At 40.4% G+C, this 20,555-nt stretch overlaps 1 protein-coding gene across 10 annotated transcripts; it reads right to left on the reverse strand.

The window, feature by feature from the left end:
* LOC117417818 (meiosis regulator and mRNA stability factor 1-like) lies at positions 1 to 20,492 on the reverse strand. 10 transcript variants are annotated; one of them, XM_059035581.1, is made up of 26 exons: positions 19,637 to 20,492; positions 18,392 to 18,564; positions 16,871 to 17,650; positions 15,519 to 15,693; positions 15,181 to 15,386; positions 14,907 to 15,024; positions 13,263 to 13,435; positions 12,100 to 12,561; positions 11,374 to 11,534; positions 11,078 to 11,239; positions 10,541 to 10,739; positions 10,174 to 10,352; positions 9,955 to 10,035; positions 9,627 to 9,863; positions 9,210 to 9,329; positions 7,505 to 7,680; positions 6,956 to 7,176; positions 6,553 to 6,695; positions 6,163 to 6,296; positions 5,746 to 5,948; positions 5,274 to 5,501; positions 4,790 to 5,023; positions 4,040 to 4,261; positions 3,842 to 3,902; positions 3,494 to 3,664; positions 1 to 3,378 (listed from the first exon to the last, which is right to left on the reverse strand). In XM_059035581.1, exons 2-26 carry the CDS (start codon positions 18,467 to 18,469, stop codon positions 3,146 to 3,148), a joined length of 5,157 nt encoding a protein of 1,718 aa, XP_058891564.1. In that variant the 5' UTR covers positions 18,470 to 18,564; positions 19,637 to 20,492; the 3' UTR covers positions 1 to 3,145. The 10 variants fall into 10 exon arrangements, with proteins under 10 accessions (XP_058891564.1, XP_033886048.3, XP_033886049.3 ...); XM_034030157.3 differs by having other exon boundaries at positions 6,956 to 7,179; positions 19,641 to 20,491; XM_034030158.3 differs by having other exon boundaries at positions 6,956 to 7,179; positions 18,392 to 18,561; positions 19,637 to 20,491.
* Positions 20,493 to 20,555: the final 63 nt, after the last annotated feature.

Raw genomic sequence — 20,555 nt, forward strand, 5'->3', positions numbered from 1 at the left:
TTAGAATCCAATAAAGTTTATGTAACCATCAAGGACCAAAGACATTTGAATACCAAGTTCAGGACAACTGGAAAAGTTAGCGGTTCATATTATTCAGTACAGAGCAATGAAATGTGGCAGGTTATAGCACTCAACCCGACCCCCCCCCCTTCACACACACTTCTGGAGACAACAATAAATTAAACATACATGTGTGATTGCTGAGAGATTTATTAACATAAAAATCAGTCCCTTCACACAAAAAGAAACCACTATTGTAATCTATGCAAAAAAACCAAACAAAATACAAAACAAAAAGACAATACATTTCTCCATAAGCAAGAGCCAGGAATTTGTAAGGGGTTCCAGATGAAAGCAACTGTGGCCAGTTAACAAGTGCAGCATCAGACAAGGGAATAAGGGTAACAATATTGCCAGCATACCCTTTTTATATGTGTGAACACAGAACATGTGGAACTGTACATTTAAATGTTCAAACCACTCCCCAATAAAAAATTATTAAAATAGCCCAAAATATGGCAGTTAAATAATTGAGGGCCTGTTCTGTTTTTTTTTTTTTTTTTTTTTATTAAACCAACATTACAAAGGTCTGTTTTCTAAAGAAACCAGTATGCAGGTTTTAAAAATGAACAAACCAAAAGTATGCAAACAGGCATATAAAAAAAGGTACAAATCAGTAGTCTTACATTGGAAGGAAACCAAGTATATGTAATTATTATTATTATTTGTTTATTTAGCAGACGCCTTTATCCAAGGCGATTTACAGAGACTAGGGTGTGTGAACTATGCATCAGCTGCAGAGTCACTTACAACTACGTCTCACCTGAAAGACGGAGCACAAGGAGGTTAAGTGACTTGCTCAGGGTCACACAATGAGTCAGTGGTTGAGGTGGGATTTGAACCGGGGACCTCCTGGTTAGCAGCCCTTTTCTTTAACCATTGGACCATACCGCCTCCTAATTACCAATTTCATTTATATTGCAAGCATTATCCCATCCTAATATGAGTACTCTAACTGTAATGTTAGATGGGGGAGGACAATACTGTTCTTGAGGGAGCATCCACTGCTAGCAAACTTGGAAAAACAGTGTGCATAGCAATACCATCTCTGCAGCTGAAGTACATTTAATTTGTAAAGGTTTCTTGTTTACCATAAAACAAACAATCAAAAAACCCTGAAAGTTCTCCTACCCAATTGGCTGCTGAGCAAGAGGTACACAAAGAATCACTGAGCCTAAAATAGTATTTTGCACAGATTTCATATTTTCAGAATTTATTAATTCTTCCTGTTTCTCTCTGTAGTCTAGTTCCAGACATAGTTCAAAATGTATCCCTCTCTGAAAAGAGAATTCACATTCTACAAGGCAGGACAACTGTTGAAACAAAATGCATTAAAATTCCACTTGCAAAACTCGCTACCGTCTGCAGAAAGGAGGATCTGTGCTGCCTTATAAGAGCTCGTACTTTCTATGCATTTCTGCAAATAAAAGATCAATTCAGTTTACGAGGGTCCTCTGCGGTGCAGCTGTGTGTGTGGGGGGGGGGGTGACACACCAATGTTGGAAGAGGTGATGTCAGAATAGAGCAGACACACATATTTGGTTACAACAATGTGAACTGGGACCTTTTTTGTGGTAGTTCTGTACATTCCTGCCCCATTTTAGTTTTCAAACTAGAAAAGTTTTGTTCATTTAAAAAAAAATGTAAAAACAACCAACAAATAATAAAAAAAAGTTAAGAAATGATAAACTTTTCCTTTTCACGTGTGCCATGGCTAATACAATCCATTGTAAAAGCCAGACTCTAGTCAGAAAGCCTATAGGGATGTCCTGTCAACCAACTATCTGATCCTAGGTGGGAGACCACAACAGTTGGACCACTCTGATGTTTCCAGGGCTCTTTTTACTCAAAACGTAAATGACAAGGCTTTCAAAATTGCACAACACTGGACTTGATAACCATTAGAATAAAAACATACTTATGATACAAAAAAGGCAGCTAGTAAACTCCCCTTGAACTCAACATATATGTTTCTTTTTTTATTATTTTATTAAAAAGAAACAAATTAACCAAAAACACTGACATTTCCATATACCCAAGGAAACTACGGTTTATCTTCTGTCCCCCACCCCCATTACTCTCCATTTCCTTTCTTTAAAGTCAGCTGTGATTTACGCATCAGATGCATATTTCGCACTGTATCTTGCCTTGTAAAACAGCAGTCCTCAACTACAGAATACTCAAAATGCAAATCAAATGCTCAGCCCCTATGCTAACGAAGCGTAAAGCACTGTTACACACTAGTATCTGTTTGAGCTGCTTTGGTAAAGACTTAGACATGTCTATTTCTTCACGCTATCTCTTTCTTTCCTAAAAAACACAATCCCCATCAAGGGAAAATGACAAACCTATACAGAACATAATAACACAGCAAAGACAGTCCATGGTCTTAAGAGAGGATAGAACACAGTTCTAAAGCAATCACTTGCAGAATGATTACAAAATACACACACTTTAACTTGAGCAGAATGTGTGTTATATATATATATATATATATATATATATATATATATATATATATATATATATATATTAAATTAGACAAAAATGAATAAACCAAAATGGCTTTTATCAGCACCAGCAATAAAGTGCATTAACGATACCGACATAAGCTCTTCTGAAAACGCATGTTTTAAGAGAGGTCCATACCCCGTGCTGTGGTGAAAGGTGCATGTTACCTGAAAAGTTACCTGCCAGCTACAAGACCCCCACACACCATATTAGAATTCTAGTTGTTCAAATGCAGCTTGTTTTGAGGTAGAACTTAACTGAATCCTAGGATGCAGAGGCAGTTATGACAATTCCCAAACTGCATATCTAACACCATCCCCCCACACCAGGTTTGATCAATTAAAAAAATAGGTGTGATCTTTTGTGAAATAAGGTAATGACATTAAAAAAGTTTTCACATAGAAAAAAAAGCAGCACACAGTTGGCGAAGCATAAGACATTACTAAAGTATCAACAACAAAAAAAATTTATATACGGCAACTGAAAGGCAATTATTTACAGCATTACTTAACCCGCTCTGTTGGTGTGAATGCACCTGGCTATATTATGTGTGCGTGTGTAATGGTGGTTAAAGTCAGGTTACGGGTGCAAAGGAGAAGTTAGCTGCCAGCTTCACTTTGTTGCGAGACGTCTTCATGACTGAACTCTCAGTTACAGCTCTGTTCAGTGTGCAAGGTGGTGGGGGTTTGTTGACTGGAGAGAGGATTGTCGAGCTGGGTTTCTGGACTTGGCTGGTTAGAGAAACTCCCCTGGGGCCATTGGAGTCGTCAGGAGTCTTGTTCTCAGAGGTGGGGGTATCCTGAGTAACTGAATACAAATCATAAGTTTTATGCAAAAAAAAAAAACAACAAAAAAACACACCAGTACACTGCGGGATAGGTGGGCAATTTTGCAGGTGCAGTTGCATTTTTCAAGCTCTTACCTATGTTGTTTCTTGGCCGCTCCTCAAACTGGATGAGATCAGCAAGCTCCAACAGAACTGGGTCAGGGTGCAGTTGGGGAGAGGGCAAACATGATGGGACTGGACCACACAACAGGTCCACAGGGGAGCCACCACTTAAACACAACAGCTCTGGGTCAGTGTGGCTGGAGCCTGAAAGGAAACAAGAAAATAAGAACCTTAAGAACACATTAAATAAATGTTTAAAATCGTACAGAGTTTAAAACATAACGCGACTTTAAACTCTGTTTAAAGCTCCATAAACTATTTCTATCACAGAAGAGCAGAATCCAGAGAATCCAGGGGACATGGCCAGATACAAATTCTTACCTTTCATGTCATTCTTCAGAACAATTATCTTCTTCTGTCCATGACCTTTTATCCAGACCACCTGATGGCACAGAGGAGAGCAGAGCAACAAGTTCAGGCAGTGTGGACAGAACCAACACACTGTCCAGTGCTTACAAGTAAAATAAAATTAATCTACATTCATTTAAGGAGAAAGAGAACAAATGAAGGGTGTGTTACCTGTGGGATGGCTCCCAAAAGCTCCTCCACTGTGCTGTAACCATAGGCGCGATGCTGCAGCCCCTTTCCTGTGTACTTGCTGAAGGCACTTGGAAATTCACTTAGGAAGATCTGCTGGTAGTGGTAGGTGTGCAGCAGGGCCCTGACACTGCAGGCAAACTGGTAGAGCCGTGTCAGTCTCACATAGTCCTTCTGCACATCGTCTTCCTCACTCACAAACACCTGCCAAAGAACACTTGTTAAAGCTCATTAAATTTCAAGATTTTTAACCTGTATTTCATGGCCAGAACATAGGATGGGTGTAATCAGCTTTTTAAAAGGCTGCTTGGGTTATTCCAGCTCAAGATAACTAAATTCTGGTTAAGGGTACATCAACCACATGTGATGAAGAAAAGGGATGTATTGTGGGCATGCAAAAGAGCTGTACAACTTACCCAATCCTCTCTCACCCTCAAGTGATGGGAAAATGCAACAATGCCCATTTTGACTACATTTACAAGCGGTTCTTAAGCAAAAATATTTAGTGGCAGCACTGTATACTTTACTATGGCTGGTTAATAGACAGTAACAAAGGGAAGCAATAGGATTAATCAGAATGCAAGTAAAGACCATGAAATGCAGCGATGAATAGTAGATACCTTAACCCAACACAATTGAAAGATTTATTAACAATTATTTACAAAATAATTGCAATGTTTGGAGCAAGGTTCACAAATTTAAAACAAGCCGGGGTCCCTCTCATCCTCTCACCTCAACAAGGTAGGGCAGGCTTTTGAGCAGCTCACTGACAGACACAAAGCCGTACTCGCAGGGATTGAGAGGGGGGCCGTGGACTGCCTCATACTGCGTGAGGAGCTGGTCAACGCAGAGATGGCTTGAAAAGTTGTCCTGGGACATGAAAAGCACCAGCAGCTGGGTAGTGAGGGAACGCAGAGACTTTCTGTTTATCAGCTGGATCGCCCGGCCAGCCGGAGAGTCCACCATCTGAAAACAAAGATAAAGAAAAGCTAAAGTCCAAAAGAGGAGGAGGGTAATTAACATCTTGAATTGTGCCTTTCAAACAGTAGGTGAGGATGGTCCAAAAGGTAGGGGTTGTAAGCCCTTTAAGACCTTTAGGCCAACCCCCTAAGACCCACTCTCAAGTCTAAATGTAGGTTCATTCTTGTAGTTTTAAGCCCACTTAAACTAGATAAATCATTAAACTGTTACAAGAAACACAGCCCCTCATTTTTACCTTTACCACATGACACAGTTTCTGCAACAGCGTCGGCACCGAAACGACATCATAGTCCTGCAGCCTCATCCCATAGCCAAAGGTCTTGCCATACTCAGCCAGCAGGTCACTCATCAGTATGCTGTTGTCCGTCTGGGATCGGAGCAGCTTCACAAACTGAGCAGCCAGCGCTTTAACCTTCTCCTCCTCCGTCAGGGTCAGGATCGTCTCCTCTCCACACTCCAGCACCTGCACAACAAGGCTGAAACCATTAAGCCAGAACCCCTGATGGCACAACAATACAAAACCATTCTAGCTAATGCTCCACAGTTAATTTGCTTAACAATTACGTTTATTATTCGGTGTAAGAAGCAAAATTAGTGATGCATCAGCACAGGAAAACTTACACCTAGGGATCAAAATATAGGTATGACAAAAATGAAGAATATGTAGGAAAGAGGATATCAAACTATACCTTCTCTGCGATACTCACCAGCAGCACCTCTGGGATGGCTTCAAAGAGCTCTATCAGTTTGCTGAACCCATAGTAGGTCAGCCTGCACTGACGGCCAAAGTGGTGGTGGTATGAAGGGATGAACTTGTTGAAGGGCATGCAGAAGTGCGGCTGGTGGAAAACAAGGTCCACCACCTCCTTGGCAAACTGTTTTGTCCTCTCCACCTCCTCCCGGGTGCGTTCTACACAGATGAACATTTTTTATTTATTGTTGATGCGTGTTTCAATAAATAAGTATAAATTCAATATTTTACTACAAATAGGCAAATATTGGGTAGCTTATATAAAGATGCCCTGGTTTCTAAAGCCCTTAAATTTAGTTTTGGGGGGGGTGACAACCTTGCAAGAATCCTTCCTAAACCTGGGGTGTGTACATGTGCATGCAGGTGTACGTACCTCTTTTAGGAATTGAGATAACCATGTCACCGTCTTCTTCAGTTACACAGACTGTAGTATCTGGAATTTCTCCTAATAAATCTGGCAGCTCACACACCCCGTATTCAGTCACATCCCAGTCTTTGGAGAAACACCTGCAAACAGAGTAAGATTAATAACTTCACTTAATACAGTTCACTTCTTAAGGCAGGAATAATGTGCTGCTCAATTAAAATAAAAAATAAAGATGCACTGTCCTTTCTGTTAGCAACTTTAACAGGGTTAAAATAATATGTAACAAAATACATAAATACAATTAAATAAGTTGATGGGGCACTTCTTTCCTCCTGGAGAAAGAATTACATCTTAGAAATTCCTAAATTAGAACTACAGTGAAACAGCGACACTCACCAGCGATAGGCCTGCAAAAAGTCCCGGATGACTATTTGTTTGCTGGCCTGGGAATTAAGAAGCTTCAGGAGATCCTGGGTGAAACGCTTCACATGGGCCTGGTGCGTCAGGGTGAGCAGAAGCTTGGAACCCATTCCGAGGATCTACAACAAAATTATACACACATGTTAATTTACTAAATATTAAAAGATGGAGGGTAAGAAGGAACAAAACAAAACAAAAAAAAACACTGCAGCATTCAATGTCACATGAATCAAATGGTACTCGATCTCTAATGATACACTACCATTAGGTCGAAACATTAAATACACATGGGTACAAAACTTTACAGTAGAGTAAAAAAGTAAAAAAAAACACTACAATTATATATAACCCTAATACAAAACAACAAAGCTTGCCTGACCTGAAGTACGTGGGGCACGGCCTCTAGCAGCTCAAGCAGTTGGGAGCAGCCGTAGTCAGAGACGCGGCACTGCTTGGCAAAGTGGTGGTGGTAGGTGGCCATGAACTTGCTGACTGGTATGATGCAGCAGGGCTGGTTCTTCATCAGGTCAACCACCTCCCTGCTGAACTGGATCAGCCGGGGATTCCCAACTTGACTCTTGCAGCACTGAACCCATGGATCTGCTTTAAAATCAAAAGAAAACCATCAGCGTGGTACGCAATAAAAGAAGTATGGGAGAGATATGCTAGGAATGTAAGTTAAGAAATATTTATTTTTAAAAAAAAAGTACCCCCAAGCATTTTAAACTAAAATAAAATTACAAGTAAAAGGCACAAAACACAGCAAGCAGTGTTACCAATAAGCAGATATGAAATTTTGAAGTTGTGAAATGAATTGCATATTCAAAATGGAACATCTTTTTGGTAGGCCATTTCACTCAATGCATGTTGTGCACAATAAATGTTTCAGAAGGAGCCGGCGTTCACCAATTTCAAAACACGTGCTTACCTGCGTTAGGTGGAGGTGGCTTGTTGTGGATCCACTGTACTATCTTAACACCGTTCTGAGCAGTGACAATGTTGATGCCGGGGATGCAAGTGACGAGGTGCTCTAGAGGGACACCTCCTTCCCCCTCCTCCACCAGCTTGAGACGGCCGAATTGTGACGCATAGCACTCAGGGAAACTAGAAACACAGGAGGCATGCAATACTCACACACTGTGCAACTTACTTTCCTGCGTTTACCAACCTGCCTATGATGACAGATATAACACCGGTATGGTTTGGACTTCTGTACAACCAGACAGCAGCTAAAAAGGCATGATTATCCCAAATATACAATCTACAATTCTACATGTCACAGTAAAACCATGGTTATCCAGAACATTAATTTTACAAACAACCTGGTTATCCAACAGCCACGTGGTAACCGGTCCTGTTGCATGCAAAGTTTTTTTTATTTGCACCCACCAACCCTTTCTCTTTGGTATTGACAGAACTGTATATTTTACATTTCAAGGTACAGGAGTTGTATTATAAATATTTCCAGAGGCTTCTGATTGGAAAGAGTAATACAGGTTTTACTGCATTAGGTGCAGTAAATTGAATGGTAAAACTAGTTTGTGAGCAGGAAAGAGCATTTCCTTCTAGAGCAGTGGTTCCCAACCTTTTTCAATGTAGGGACCACCTTGGTGTTTGGATTTTTCCCCACAGACCACTTGCCATACATTTTTTCACAACAGCATTTTGAAACGAATTTGTAGGCTTATATGTACTTAACTTAACGAGATCCCTGGGCTTGAATCTTCACTACCATGTTTTCATTTTGCACACTGAAAGTTGCTGAAAAGCAAAGCTTGTTTCTTTTGTTTAAAAAAATATATATTTTTTTCACATTGTGAATGCTTTGTAGATAAATGATGTCTCAATTTTGCAGGTTTAAGTTTAGTTTGACAAAACCTGCTGACAAATAATGCACTGGGGCTTTATGTCGTCTTAAATGCAATACCAGTGCTGGTCCCCGCAGCATTTCAAACGCACTCACTGAGTCGCCAACTTCGGTCGATACATATAAAACACACTGGAATACGAAGACGAGGTGGGTGGGAAGCAATTTGAAAAATGAAAAATGATTGGAGAGTTTCCAGAAGTAGTGTTAAGAGAATTTCCTTTTGGCATATAGTTGAAATAGATCATTCACACTACAGTATAGTTCACAAGTCAAGCAGCAAATATAGCCTCTTTGTTTCACGTTAACTTCTATTACTAAATGCAGCTAACCTCTCTAAAAACATATAATATGTTAAATAGGGATATTCCTATCCCTGGCAACACTGTAGGTCTAATTTTGATAAGAAGAATGTGGCTTCATAATACGTAATAGTTATTTAGTTAGTATTTATTTCACGTTAGAAAGCTTGGTATTGCATCAAAGGGAGCTGTAATATATACTAATTTATATAAAACACACCCATTATAAAAGAAAACAGATACAAAGGGGAAAAATGCAGACTACATACCATATTATAATTGTACACAATGTGGTTAAAGCTGTTTGTTGTAATACATATTGTAGTTGCACAACGTGTGGTTGTGCAGAAATGGGTTTTTGCAAGAACTGCGTAACCGAATTTTGGGAGTTGTTTGCGTACCACCTGCAGTTACCTCACGGACCACAGGTTGATAACCACTGTTCTGGAGACAAGTACGCTCACCTGAGCAATGGGACAGTTCCCTCGTGTGTCTGCAGCAGGCCATGCACCTGGGCAGCAAACACCTTCATGGGCAACAGAACGAAGGGGATTTTATAGGAATCTGGATCAAACTCACTCTCACTGTTAAACAGAAAAAATTAGAGGGTGGTTTAAAAGAAGAAAAAATAAATAAATTGTCCCAACAAACTGATATAATATTTACGATATGTTGTTGTCATGTAACGGTCCTGGAATTTATGCATCAATGAGTTAAATATTTATATGAAATATGGTACGGTACTGTCCCATTTCTGTCTTCATTATTTTTTTAAAAGCAGATATACAATATCTCATTTTATAGACACATTAATAAATCACAGTTAACTATGTGATTAATAGCTGTAGTTTGGCTTGATTAGTTCTAAACATCTACTGTACCTGAAATCATGGTGGATGCTGTGCTGCTTACAGATTGGCTCATGGTATTCAAGCTCCTCAAATACCACTGGGCTGCAGGTGGCTGATAAACCATCTTGTGACTGTGAAGATCCTAGTGGGCTTTGTCGTGCCTGACTGCTGTGAAACAGGCACACTAACCTGCGGTTTCCCTGATCTCGCACAGCCACAATGTCTGTTAACTTGTACAGGTCAGACACACCCAGCTTGTGCCCAAATCTGAAAGGAGACAAGACAAAGAAAATTAAAGATTTATTGGGGGAAAAAAAAAACCACAACAACATCATGCAAAAATTTGAAGAAACCTTACTTTTTCTCATAAATTTCAGTGAATTTAAGCAGGGGCAGGCAGCAGGCTGGGGCATCTTGCAGAATAGTGATGATTTCAGAACTGATAAAAAGAAAAAAAAAAAGAAAACATATTTAAGAAAAAAAAAAATAAAGATATAGAATACAGTTGGATTTGATTTTATTTAAATATATGAAAATCATTCAGTATTTTAAAATCCACCCCACCAAATGAATTTACCTGAGGGGGGAAAGAGTCTTGTTGTTGTTGCCAGTGACCAGGGAGACCCGAATACGTTTGCCACAAACCTTGTGGCGGTGCAGCCCGCTCACTGCACCAATAGCTTCCTGCAAAGTACCAAACTGCACTGTGGCCCTCAGCTGGTAGTCTATGTGAGGACTTAGCTTCACACTCTTCACCTGCAAGCCCAGAGGACATATATGAAATAGATACCACAATTTATTTCTAATACATACCATTATGCTACAAGAACAACTCATGAACTATAAAATACAATTGTCTGGTACTGAAGGTGCAATTTATATGTTGCTTTGTAGGGAAAGGCTGCAATATTGCACTATATATGGCAATATGGTGCAGGTCTTACCCTGCCATGCTTCGAGAAAGTGTCGTGCAGGAGCTGCTGCAGGTCCTTCCGGGACAGTCTGTAATCCAAGTTTGCCACTTGAATGTCCACTCCATTTGCAAAGGGGCCTTGGGTGGCTTCTGGGCAGGGGCTGTGATTTCGGGTTGGCGTCGTCAGCGGAGAGGAACGATTAGAAAGGCAGGGGGATCCACTCCTGGAGCTGGGGAGAGACAGCAGGACAAACTCAGATTCATGTAATTCTTTGGGATACAATCCTAATGTACATAGTTTATTTTTTTGTGTTTGCACAAACTGGTTTTCTGTATATAGCACTTCAGTTAAACTGCACCAGCAACTTACAATATTTTTGAAAAACAATGTGGTATTGAAAAATCAAATACATTGCTATCTTATGCATTCTGGGTCACTGTTATTAGAAAGGTTTATCTTGCATGGAAACAAGTTTCAAATTTCAAATTCCTTCAAGGCGCACATATTTCAGACCCATGCTAGTATGTCGCTGTAGCTTATGTGAAGACTGGTTTATGCTAGGCTTACCGGGATGACCAGGAACCTTGAGAAAGGATGAGGGGGCTCATTGTTCTTTGCAGGTTCAGCTTGATAAAGGCTGAAGGGGTGCTGATGTGAAAGTCACTGGAAGTCTTCTCAGCTTTCTCATCAGGCGAGTCTGTCACATTGCGAGGAGTCAGAGAGTCTCTCCTATGGTAAAATAGAATATCTCCTGCAATTATTTAAAATGACATTCGCTGCAAATATGAATTTAGAATACACCATTTCGTAGTTTCAAGCAAGCTCAACTTTTTTTCAACCAACAGCACACACGTTGCACCCACCTCCGGCCCCTATAAGGGGACTCCCCAATGCCCACACTCTTGCTGGCTGTAGAGGTGATGCAAGTGGTTTCATCACTGCTCTGTGGGGAGGGGGTCTCATTTTGGCTTTTCTTGTCAGGGGCACAATTCAGTTTGGGCTTTGATTCCATGGTGCACATCTCCTGAAAATGGAAAGAAATAAACAGGCTTGTATTTTTCAGTGTTATATTACAGTGTTGAGTCTTTTCCTCAGTGTGTACAGCAATGATTTGTAACCCAATGATCCTGGAAATGAAAGTTTATGTCTTACAAAACTCCGCCACATGCAATGTAGGAGTTACTGTTTCCCCAGGGACAAAGTTACTTTGGACATCAGATTTGGAATGGTATATTACTACATTTCCACAATGTCAGATGCTGTCAACAGTTTGCTGTTGTGATAGATAACTGTCGCAAATATGTAAACACAAAGAACTGCAGTAATAGGATCAACATTGTAAGTCGCCACCAATACAGTATGTAAGCAAGCAGTCAAGTCCTTTGAAGTCCAGATTTTAGTTTTAATTAGATCCCATGTTGACTTGGACTATTTGTAAAAAGGACTGCTTTTGAGAACCGTCATAAATGGTATTTAAATCTGGTCAGAGGCAGTCTTTGCTCTCTGTCCTTGGCTGGGCTGTAAGCAGAAACAGGAGCTGGATGAGGAAGGAGGATGGGTTGGTAGGGGCTGAAGCTGGGGGCCAGTACCTGCAGGCTTTTGACCTGAACGCTGTTCTTCACTGCTGAGCCGTTGATGGCCCGAGCCCCCTTCCTGGGGCTGAAGGTCTGCTCACTCACAGGGTCTCTGATGCTCTGGCACAGCCTGGCAGTACATCTTGCATTCTTAGGGGATCTGGGTTCCTCCACAGCCTGGGAGGAAGAGGATGAGGAGAGGGGACCTTTAGCTGTCATCTCCTCCCCCCGTGACCCCTGTTTGCCCCTGGCAGTAAACGAGACGCTGATCTTGTTCCCGAAGACGTCCTCGTTCTCCATGCGCTTACGGGCCCGCTCTGCTGCATCCTGGCTGCTGAAACGCAAGACAGCGCTGCCCGAGGAGATGCTCAGCACCTTCCCCCCGCAGTTATCGGACAGGCGGCGCAGCCTGTAGGTGACAGTCTTCGAATCCCGGTGGGAGGGGAGGTTGTAGACATACAGCAGGCTGTGACAGGGCTGGCAAAATCAAACAAAAATGTGCTGCTTTTTTTTTTTTTTTTTTTTAACCTTTTTCTTAAATCTAAAGTTAATAAACCTTTACTTGGCAGCCTTACACAGGCAGGGTAATTAAATATTTTCATGGGACACTCACTGTCCCTTTGAAGTCCTCCATGTTAGGTTTTGCAGATACATTTTATTCATTTGATATTATTCAATTCTTTCATGTTAAGCTTCACTCCCAATTTCAATCTGTTTCCATTTTGAAATTAGAAACGTATTAAAAGAAAGGGAAGCATGATATGAAAGAATATACAAATTCGGACTGCAAAACACAACAGGCTTTTGTCCATATTGTGAGTGTAAAAAGGCAGACACTAATACACAGTCATTAACTGATTTATCAGGGCTATTAAAATGAACTTAAGGGTACAAAATTCCAGAAGATTTCAACATGACAAACTGGAGATGAATAATGAAGTACATGGAAACAAGACCAGTACATAAACAGCACAGTAAGAAGAATAACAAAAAAATATAAAAAGACACATGGCAACAGTTATTGCTTTAAATCAAAAACTGAATTGTGTGCAGCAAACTCCAAATCCAAGCACCTCTATGGTCGACAGCAAAAGGTGTAATCCTAGGATTTTGGTGGTTTCAAAAGGGTCACAATCTAAACTACATAGAGACTATACAAAACAAAGGTGGGGGCTTACATGGGTTTTTCCTGGTACTCTGGGTGGCAAGTCAGAGACAAGTTCCTCAAAAGTGACGTGGCGATTTGCATGCTGCAGGAGAGCATCAGAGGTCTGGTTTTTGTGTATGAGGATAACCTGAAACCCATGTCTGTGTCGGAGATCACTCAGCTCACATGCGAAATTGACATCAGCTGCCAAAAAAATAAAAAATAAAAAAATACATAAATAAATAAATACAACATCTGCTGACAATACCTGAGAAGAGGGGAGATTAAGGTATGCAGGAATCCCAATTAAAAAAACAACCTGGGCGTCTGTGGGCCAAAGAACTGATGTACACTACATTAACAAATTGCACTGTACAAAGTAATAAGAATGTATGTATTTACAGATGTGCTCAAATTTGTTGGTACCCTTACAGCTCATTGAAATAATGCTTCATTCCTCCTGAAAAGTGATGAAATTAAAAGCTATTTTAACATGTATACTTGCATGCCTTTGGTATGTCATAGAATAAAGCAAAGAAGCTGTGAAAAGAGATGAATTATTGCTTATTCTACAAAGATATTCTAAAATGGCCTGGACACATTTGTTGGTACCCCTTAGAAAAGTTAATAAATAATTGGATTATAGTGATATTTCAAACTAATTAGTTTCTTTAATTAGTATCACACATGTCTCCAATCTTGTAATTCAGCCTATTTAAATGGAGAAAAGTAGTCACTGTGCTGTTTGGTATCATTGTGTGCACCACACTGAACATGGACCAGAGAAAGCAAAGGAGAGAGTTGTCTGAGGAGATCAGAAAGAAAATAATAGACAAGCATGGTAAAGGTAAAGGCTACAAGACCATCTCCAAGCAGCTTGATGTTCCTGTGACAACAGTTGCAAATATTATTAAGAAGTTTAAGGTCCATGGAACTGTAGCCAACCTCCCTGGGCGTGGCCGCAAAAGGAAAATCGACCCCAGATTGAACAGAAGGATAGTGCGAATGGTAGAAAAAGGCACAGGGTGCCTTGAATCTGTGCAGGGCACAATGAAATCTCAAGACTATCAAGGCATTCTGGAGCAAAACGTACTGCCCAGTGTCAGAAAGCTCTGTCTCAGTCGCAGGTCATGGGTCCTCCAACAGGATAAAAAACACACAGCTAAAAGCACCCAAGAATGGATAAGAACAAAACATTGGACTATTCTGAAGTGGCCTTCTATGAGTCCTGATCTGAATCCTATCGAACATCTATGGAAAGAGCTGAAACTTGCAGTCTGGAGAAGGCACCCATCAAACCTGAGACAGCTGGAGCAGTTTGCTCTGGAAGAGTGGGCCAAACTACCTGTTAACAGGTGCAGAAGTCTCATTGAGAGCTACAGAAAACGTTTGATTGCAGTGATTGCCTCTAAAGGTTATGCAACAAAATATTAGGTTAGCGGTCCCATCATTTTTGTCCATGCCATTTTCATTTGTTTTATTATTTACAATATTATGTTGAATAAAAAATCAAAAGCAAAGTCTGATTTCTATTAAATATGGAATAAACAATGGTGGATGCCAATTACTTTTGTCAGTTTCAAGTTATTTCAGAGAAAATTGTGCATTCTTTGTTTTTTGTGGAGGGGTACCAACAAATTTGAGCACGTCTGTATTTATTTTTTAAAATGCTCACATGAAACCAGCACTATGGTGGCCGGAGCAGCGTGTGTGTCAGCAAATCGTCGCAAGCTCTGTCTCAGCTTGTCATCAGCAGCATTCTTGGCAGTGGCATTGATGTGGGCAACCGTCACCTATGGCAACAGGAGGTGTCAGTTACATTACTTCAAAGCAAGCAAGTTACAACATAAGTAACATAGGCTTGCTATGCTAGCTAGATCCAAGGTGGGGGTATCAATATGCAATTGCAGATATAACATTAGCCAAACCAGACTGCACTTCTACAGTACCTGACAGTTGTTGAGCTCCTGGATGACCTCTTTGTTCTCCTTGCTGATGTCACACACGCAGATGAACTCAGCTTCACGGTGGCCCTTGAAGAATCGCTCCCGGATTCTCTGCACCACTGCCATTGCAGAGCGCCCACTTGGCACGGAGCAATTCTCAATATCCCAGAATACACCAACAGGGGGCGAATTCTCACTGTCAGGAGAGCCTGCAAAAAGCAGCGAGAGCAACCTTTAACTTTACTGCATTCACCACTTCTCCATTATCTCAATGCATCCCATCCACATAGGACGCCCCGCCCCACCCCAAACAACATCCTATATACACAAACCACTCTTACCATATTTCTGAGATGATTTGCCAAGGCTTGTTCCAAGAAGCAACAAGCCATCAGCTGCAGTGCCTGGGATACCACAGCCATTGCACATGGGGATAGGGATGGAGACTGACTGGGTTGGTGGAGGGGGGATATTTGGCCAGACTTTTGCTATGTCTACAACAGGAGCTATGACAGGCTGCAAGGAAAAAAAAAAGTTAGTGAACACAACACTCCCACTTACTTTTAGAGGTTCACTATGTTTTACAACTTTTAAAGTAAAATCCCAGCTCATCACTACTGCTCCAAACAATTAAACTTTAATGCACTGTGCAAAACACAATAAAGTATTTATCATGATTTAAACTTGGGATTCAGAACAACTGCATCTAATGCCTTGTCTTCAACTGTCTGTCTCTACAGGCTTCGGCTGCCCACGGCTAGCCGCCCAAATCAAAAGATCGTTTCAGTGCTTTTTTCTAAACCTGGCCAACCTCAGAACTCTTGCCATTTACTTATCCACTGAGAGTAGGTTTAGACACCACATCCGATCTGGAGGATCAGAAGCTTCTTGTCTGTGTATGCCTCTATGCCTGGTATTTATAATCTACTTAGCGTCATTGTTATCTTACTAGTAATATTGTCAGTAGTAGAATTAGTTATTCAGCTGTTACTTCACTCAGGAGCGAGCAACCAACCACAAACCTCTTTCTTTACAAGGTCACTGTAGTTAATTGTTTACCACAGTTCTCCTTTCTCATACATTCTTGCAAATGTTATAACACAACATTCTAGGCCAAAGGCGAAGTGGGTTGTTGCCTTAGCAACTGTACTTATGCCAATGACACCACAGCAAAACTGGTTTCCTGCCATTCACAGTACAGCTGTTGCTAGGCAGACCTTAGTTAATCCTATCCCTACAAAAAGAAATTCAGCCACAGTTGTAGCGATTTCCCTTTCGGTATTCCATGCAGGACAGTCGCTACAAGATCATTACCTTTATTAAAAATGTAAACTTACCGATGAATCTACCGGTTAATCAACTAATGCCCATAGATTAGGCTAACCAATCAAAAATTTGAATCGAGTGACAGCCCTAATTTAAATATATACTTCAGTGTGTTATGTGTTTTTTTTTTTTTTAAACTTTGTAGTTAAGTCTTTACAGTGTTACAATGTTATTTAACCACATCCCTAATAGCTGTGAAGGCGAGAAGTGAAAACACCCTGTTTTGCTGCCATGGGCAGTCATAGATGGGAGTGCCAGGCAGTGGAAACAGGGCATATGAGACCAACACAGTAAGTGTAACACAAGAGATATTATTATTTTTACAAAGTGAGGAGTAGACGTAGTGAAATAAAAGCAGAATACAAACCTTCCTCAAACATTCTCCGCAGTAGTGAGTGCCCTTTAGACAGAGTGTGTGCTCAACATTCAGGTGCAAAGGTTTGGTGTAAAGGTGTGTAGAGGTGGCGAGATCCCCCCGTGATAAGTGTTGTTCAGCCCTGGCTCCAGCAATGAATTCCTCTCTGCAGGGATAGTACCTAGAGCAGGTCAAGAACCCATCATGCGGAGGGACGGCTATAAAGGCCCCAGCCGAATTGAACTTGCTCTGACCAAAGCCACTGTGTGCTGTAGGAAAGGGGTGTAGCTGTCTCAAGAGGCCTTCACAGCAGGGCAAGTGATGGTGTGTCCCAGTGGACTGAGACGCTGCTACTGTAGGGTGCTGGACCTCGCATCTTACACCATGGATTTCAGAGCACACATCCTGCAGAGCAGGAATAGGAGGGTGGAGAACCGATCCCACCTGGCAGGTGATTGTGTCAGAACTACTGGCATTAAGGGGGTCTAAGGGTTTGCTGATATGCAAAGAAACACCACCACCGCTACCACCAAAGCTGTTGCTAACAAATCCAGCGTTGTTGTGGCTAGTGTGTTGGTTCCGCAGGCTCCCCTCGCAACAAACACACGCGCTTACTTTAGGGTTAGCAGCCCCCTGCTGCTGCTGCATTTGCCGGGGCTCCTGCTGTTGTGACTGGAAACAGGATGGGGGATTGGGGAGAGCAGCAGGAAAGGGTTTGGAGCTGGCATGGTGTGGTGGAAGGGGGACATCCTTCAGCTCCAACACAGGCTTCCTGTTTTCCATGTAATCCTTCTGCAAGGAGGGGGTGAAAGCCACACCGAAATAAATATGACAAATAAATAAAAAACAAAGCAGGCTCCAATTGCATAAAACTCCAGAACAACTGACCAGATCAACAGCCAGACAGCAAAAAGTTGTTAGAAAGGCAGAGCTAAGGCACATAAGCAAGGAATTGTAGGTCATGTGTAAACATACAAGCTTGGCACTACATCGGGAAACAATTTGTTTTTAATTTATTTTTATATGTGCAGTTCCCTATAAGCTTTTAAAATATATATTGTCCTACATATTTAAGCAAGATTCCCTTGCATACACTTACATTTTTGTTTTGCATCCCAAACAAACTGATGTTACATAAGACAGTCATTTTTTATTTAGAGTGACCAATTATTATTTTTTATTTATTTTTCCCCCCAATTTGGAATGTCCAATTATGTTTTTTTTCTCCTCACCACAGCGAGTCCCCACACAGCACAGACGTTCTGAGGGTGTGTGAGTGGCGATCTCACAAGCCTAAAGCCAGAATCGTTTTTACGCCAAGCCATTCGGTCTCTTTGCACAGCCTGGACGCAAACTGGCGCCTTCCAAGCTGCGTGACTCATCCTGCGCACCCAGCATCAGCGCTTTAACTGGATGAGCCACTCGGGGACCCCTTAACTGGTACATTTCTGATGAAGCAAATGCGGCTATGGAAAGAACATAGGAATCCTATTTTATTGTAAACATGCACGATCCACAGGGTTCACCAATTACCGGTTTCTCAGTGAAAGGGGTTTTCTGCTCAAAGGAAGAGAAACATTCAGAGTTTCCAGAGCCAGGGCTGGGCTTCATCCTCTGTGTGGAAGGGTCCAGTACTGCACAACAACCTCTCCTTTCTCATTCCTGCCATCATAAAGCCTTGCAAGGGAATTCACCATTCTTCTCTTCTGTGCAAGTAGTTAAATATATATATATATATATATATATATATATATATATATATATATATATATATATATACAACGTTAATGATTGTACTCCAATAGGCTGTGTGTGTGTTTCCAATTTAAGTTCAAGTCTAAAAATGCCTTTTAGCAAATATAAACAGCAACCCCAGCGTGGGTAAAGTGGCAATTAATGCACTCAGATTTTTAATACTTTTTTTTTTTAAACCCACCCCCAACATACAGAATTCCTCAAATGACCTAACTAGTGTCGGTCCTTCGATACCTTACATATATCCCTGTAGCCACCCCAACAAACACAACCAAAATAAAGCATGAACATTGGTTATTATTATTATTTTTAAAACAGCAGGCATTTTTGCCTTAATATTTAAAACTGTATGTCTCCCAGCCGCTCTACATTTCGGCGAATCACTAAAGCATTACACCCTGCAACTAAATTAAACTGCAAGTGATAATTTGCAAATGGAGCCTTCTAATAATAAACTACATTTCGTACTATTTTCACAACCTCGACCAATCCAATGTATACAATAAGAAATGGTTTCAGTTCACGTTGACACGTCGGTGTGCACATCTATCTTGTTTGGGTGAAATAGAACCTGCAGCGTTCCAATGATCTCAAATGAAATAATTATATGCACTGTGTTGTGTTCGAGTTAAAAAGCGGCATACAACATACACAACTTTGCTTTGTGTTTCGAATCCGCTTGATGAAAACACAATTTCAGGCAAATATTGACCCAAAACAGAATCCAGTCACCGCGAGTCAAAGGTTGTGTTTACATGAACCGTATTTGTAATTACAAATTTTCAAGCCAACCCTTCGTTATTTATAAATTCGAGAAAAGAAAAAATGCTACATTGTACTTGCAATGGTTTGTTACCATGCTCGGTTAACTGTTTGTTGGTACTTTTGTTATTATTATTATTATTATTATTATTATTATTATTATTATTATTATTAATATTTTTTTTAAAAACGAATGAAATAAAAAAAATCCCTAAACTCACACCAGCCTCGCTTCAATGTATAACGTGTACATGTATTTACCTGCCTTTTCTCTATTTTGTTAATTTCTTCACATCTTCTTTCCCTCTACCTAACTTCCCTCTCAAAGCTTTCTTCTCTTTCTGTCTCCTTGGAAACCGGAGCCGTTTTGTAACGTAGACAATACTACAACTGTCGCAAAGAGGCGCAAATTCTCTGATGAAGCTGTGGCGAAATAGTTTCACAACTTTTTTTTTTTTTTTTTTTTTTTTTGACAAGTAATATTCTACTTTTGCTGTACTTACTGTAATTTAATTAATTGCACATAATGTGTTTGTGTATTCCTTCTTAAGCGTTACTTAGATGATAGATATTGTTGCTAATACTATTCGGTAATAAATATATCAATTATGTTCTTTAATCTTATGATGATATAGTCCAAGAGGAGGCACTCTAGTCTAACCCCACAGTGCTGAATATAAGAAAAGCATGCTTATTAAATTCACATACTAATAAAAGACCCGGATAAACGCTATTTTTTGTCTATCTACAAAAAGTCAGACGGTTTTTAAAAAATAAACCAGAATTACTGGAATTAATTAAACACACCGAATAATAATAATAATAATAATAATACAGAAGCCCTATATGGAATACAATATTACCATCTTCTTTTGTAGTCCCTAGTGTATATACTATACCAGAATGCCAGCACGGAGTGAGCATTTGCAAGTGTAGCCTATATAATAAATTTATATTCATTATATTGGCTTTGAAGAGAGGATAACGAAATAGCCTGTTTTAAGCACCACACATATACCGGTATGCTATATGTTAAATACTGTGCTATTGTTCAATGTACCACATTCTCATCAATATATTTCTATCATATCATCTAATATACTGTACTGTACTGTACTGTCGCAGTCTCGCCAGACGGGTGTCATTATTTGACCCTTTGAATAGGAGTGAACTGAAAATC

This window comes from Acipenser ruthenus, chromosome 13, assembly GCF_902713425.1.
Source record: "Acipenser ruthenus chromosome 13, fAciRut3.2 maternal haplotype, whole genome shotgun sequence".
NCBI classification, from domain to species: domain Eukaryota; kingdom Metazoa; phylum Chordata; class Actinopteri; order Acipenseriformes; family Acipenseridae; genus Acipenser; species Acipenser ruthenus.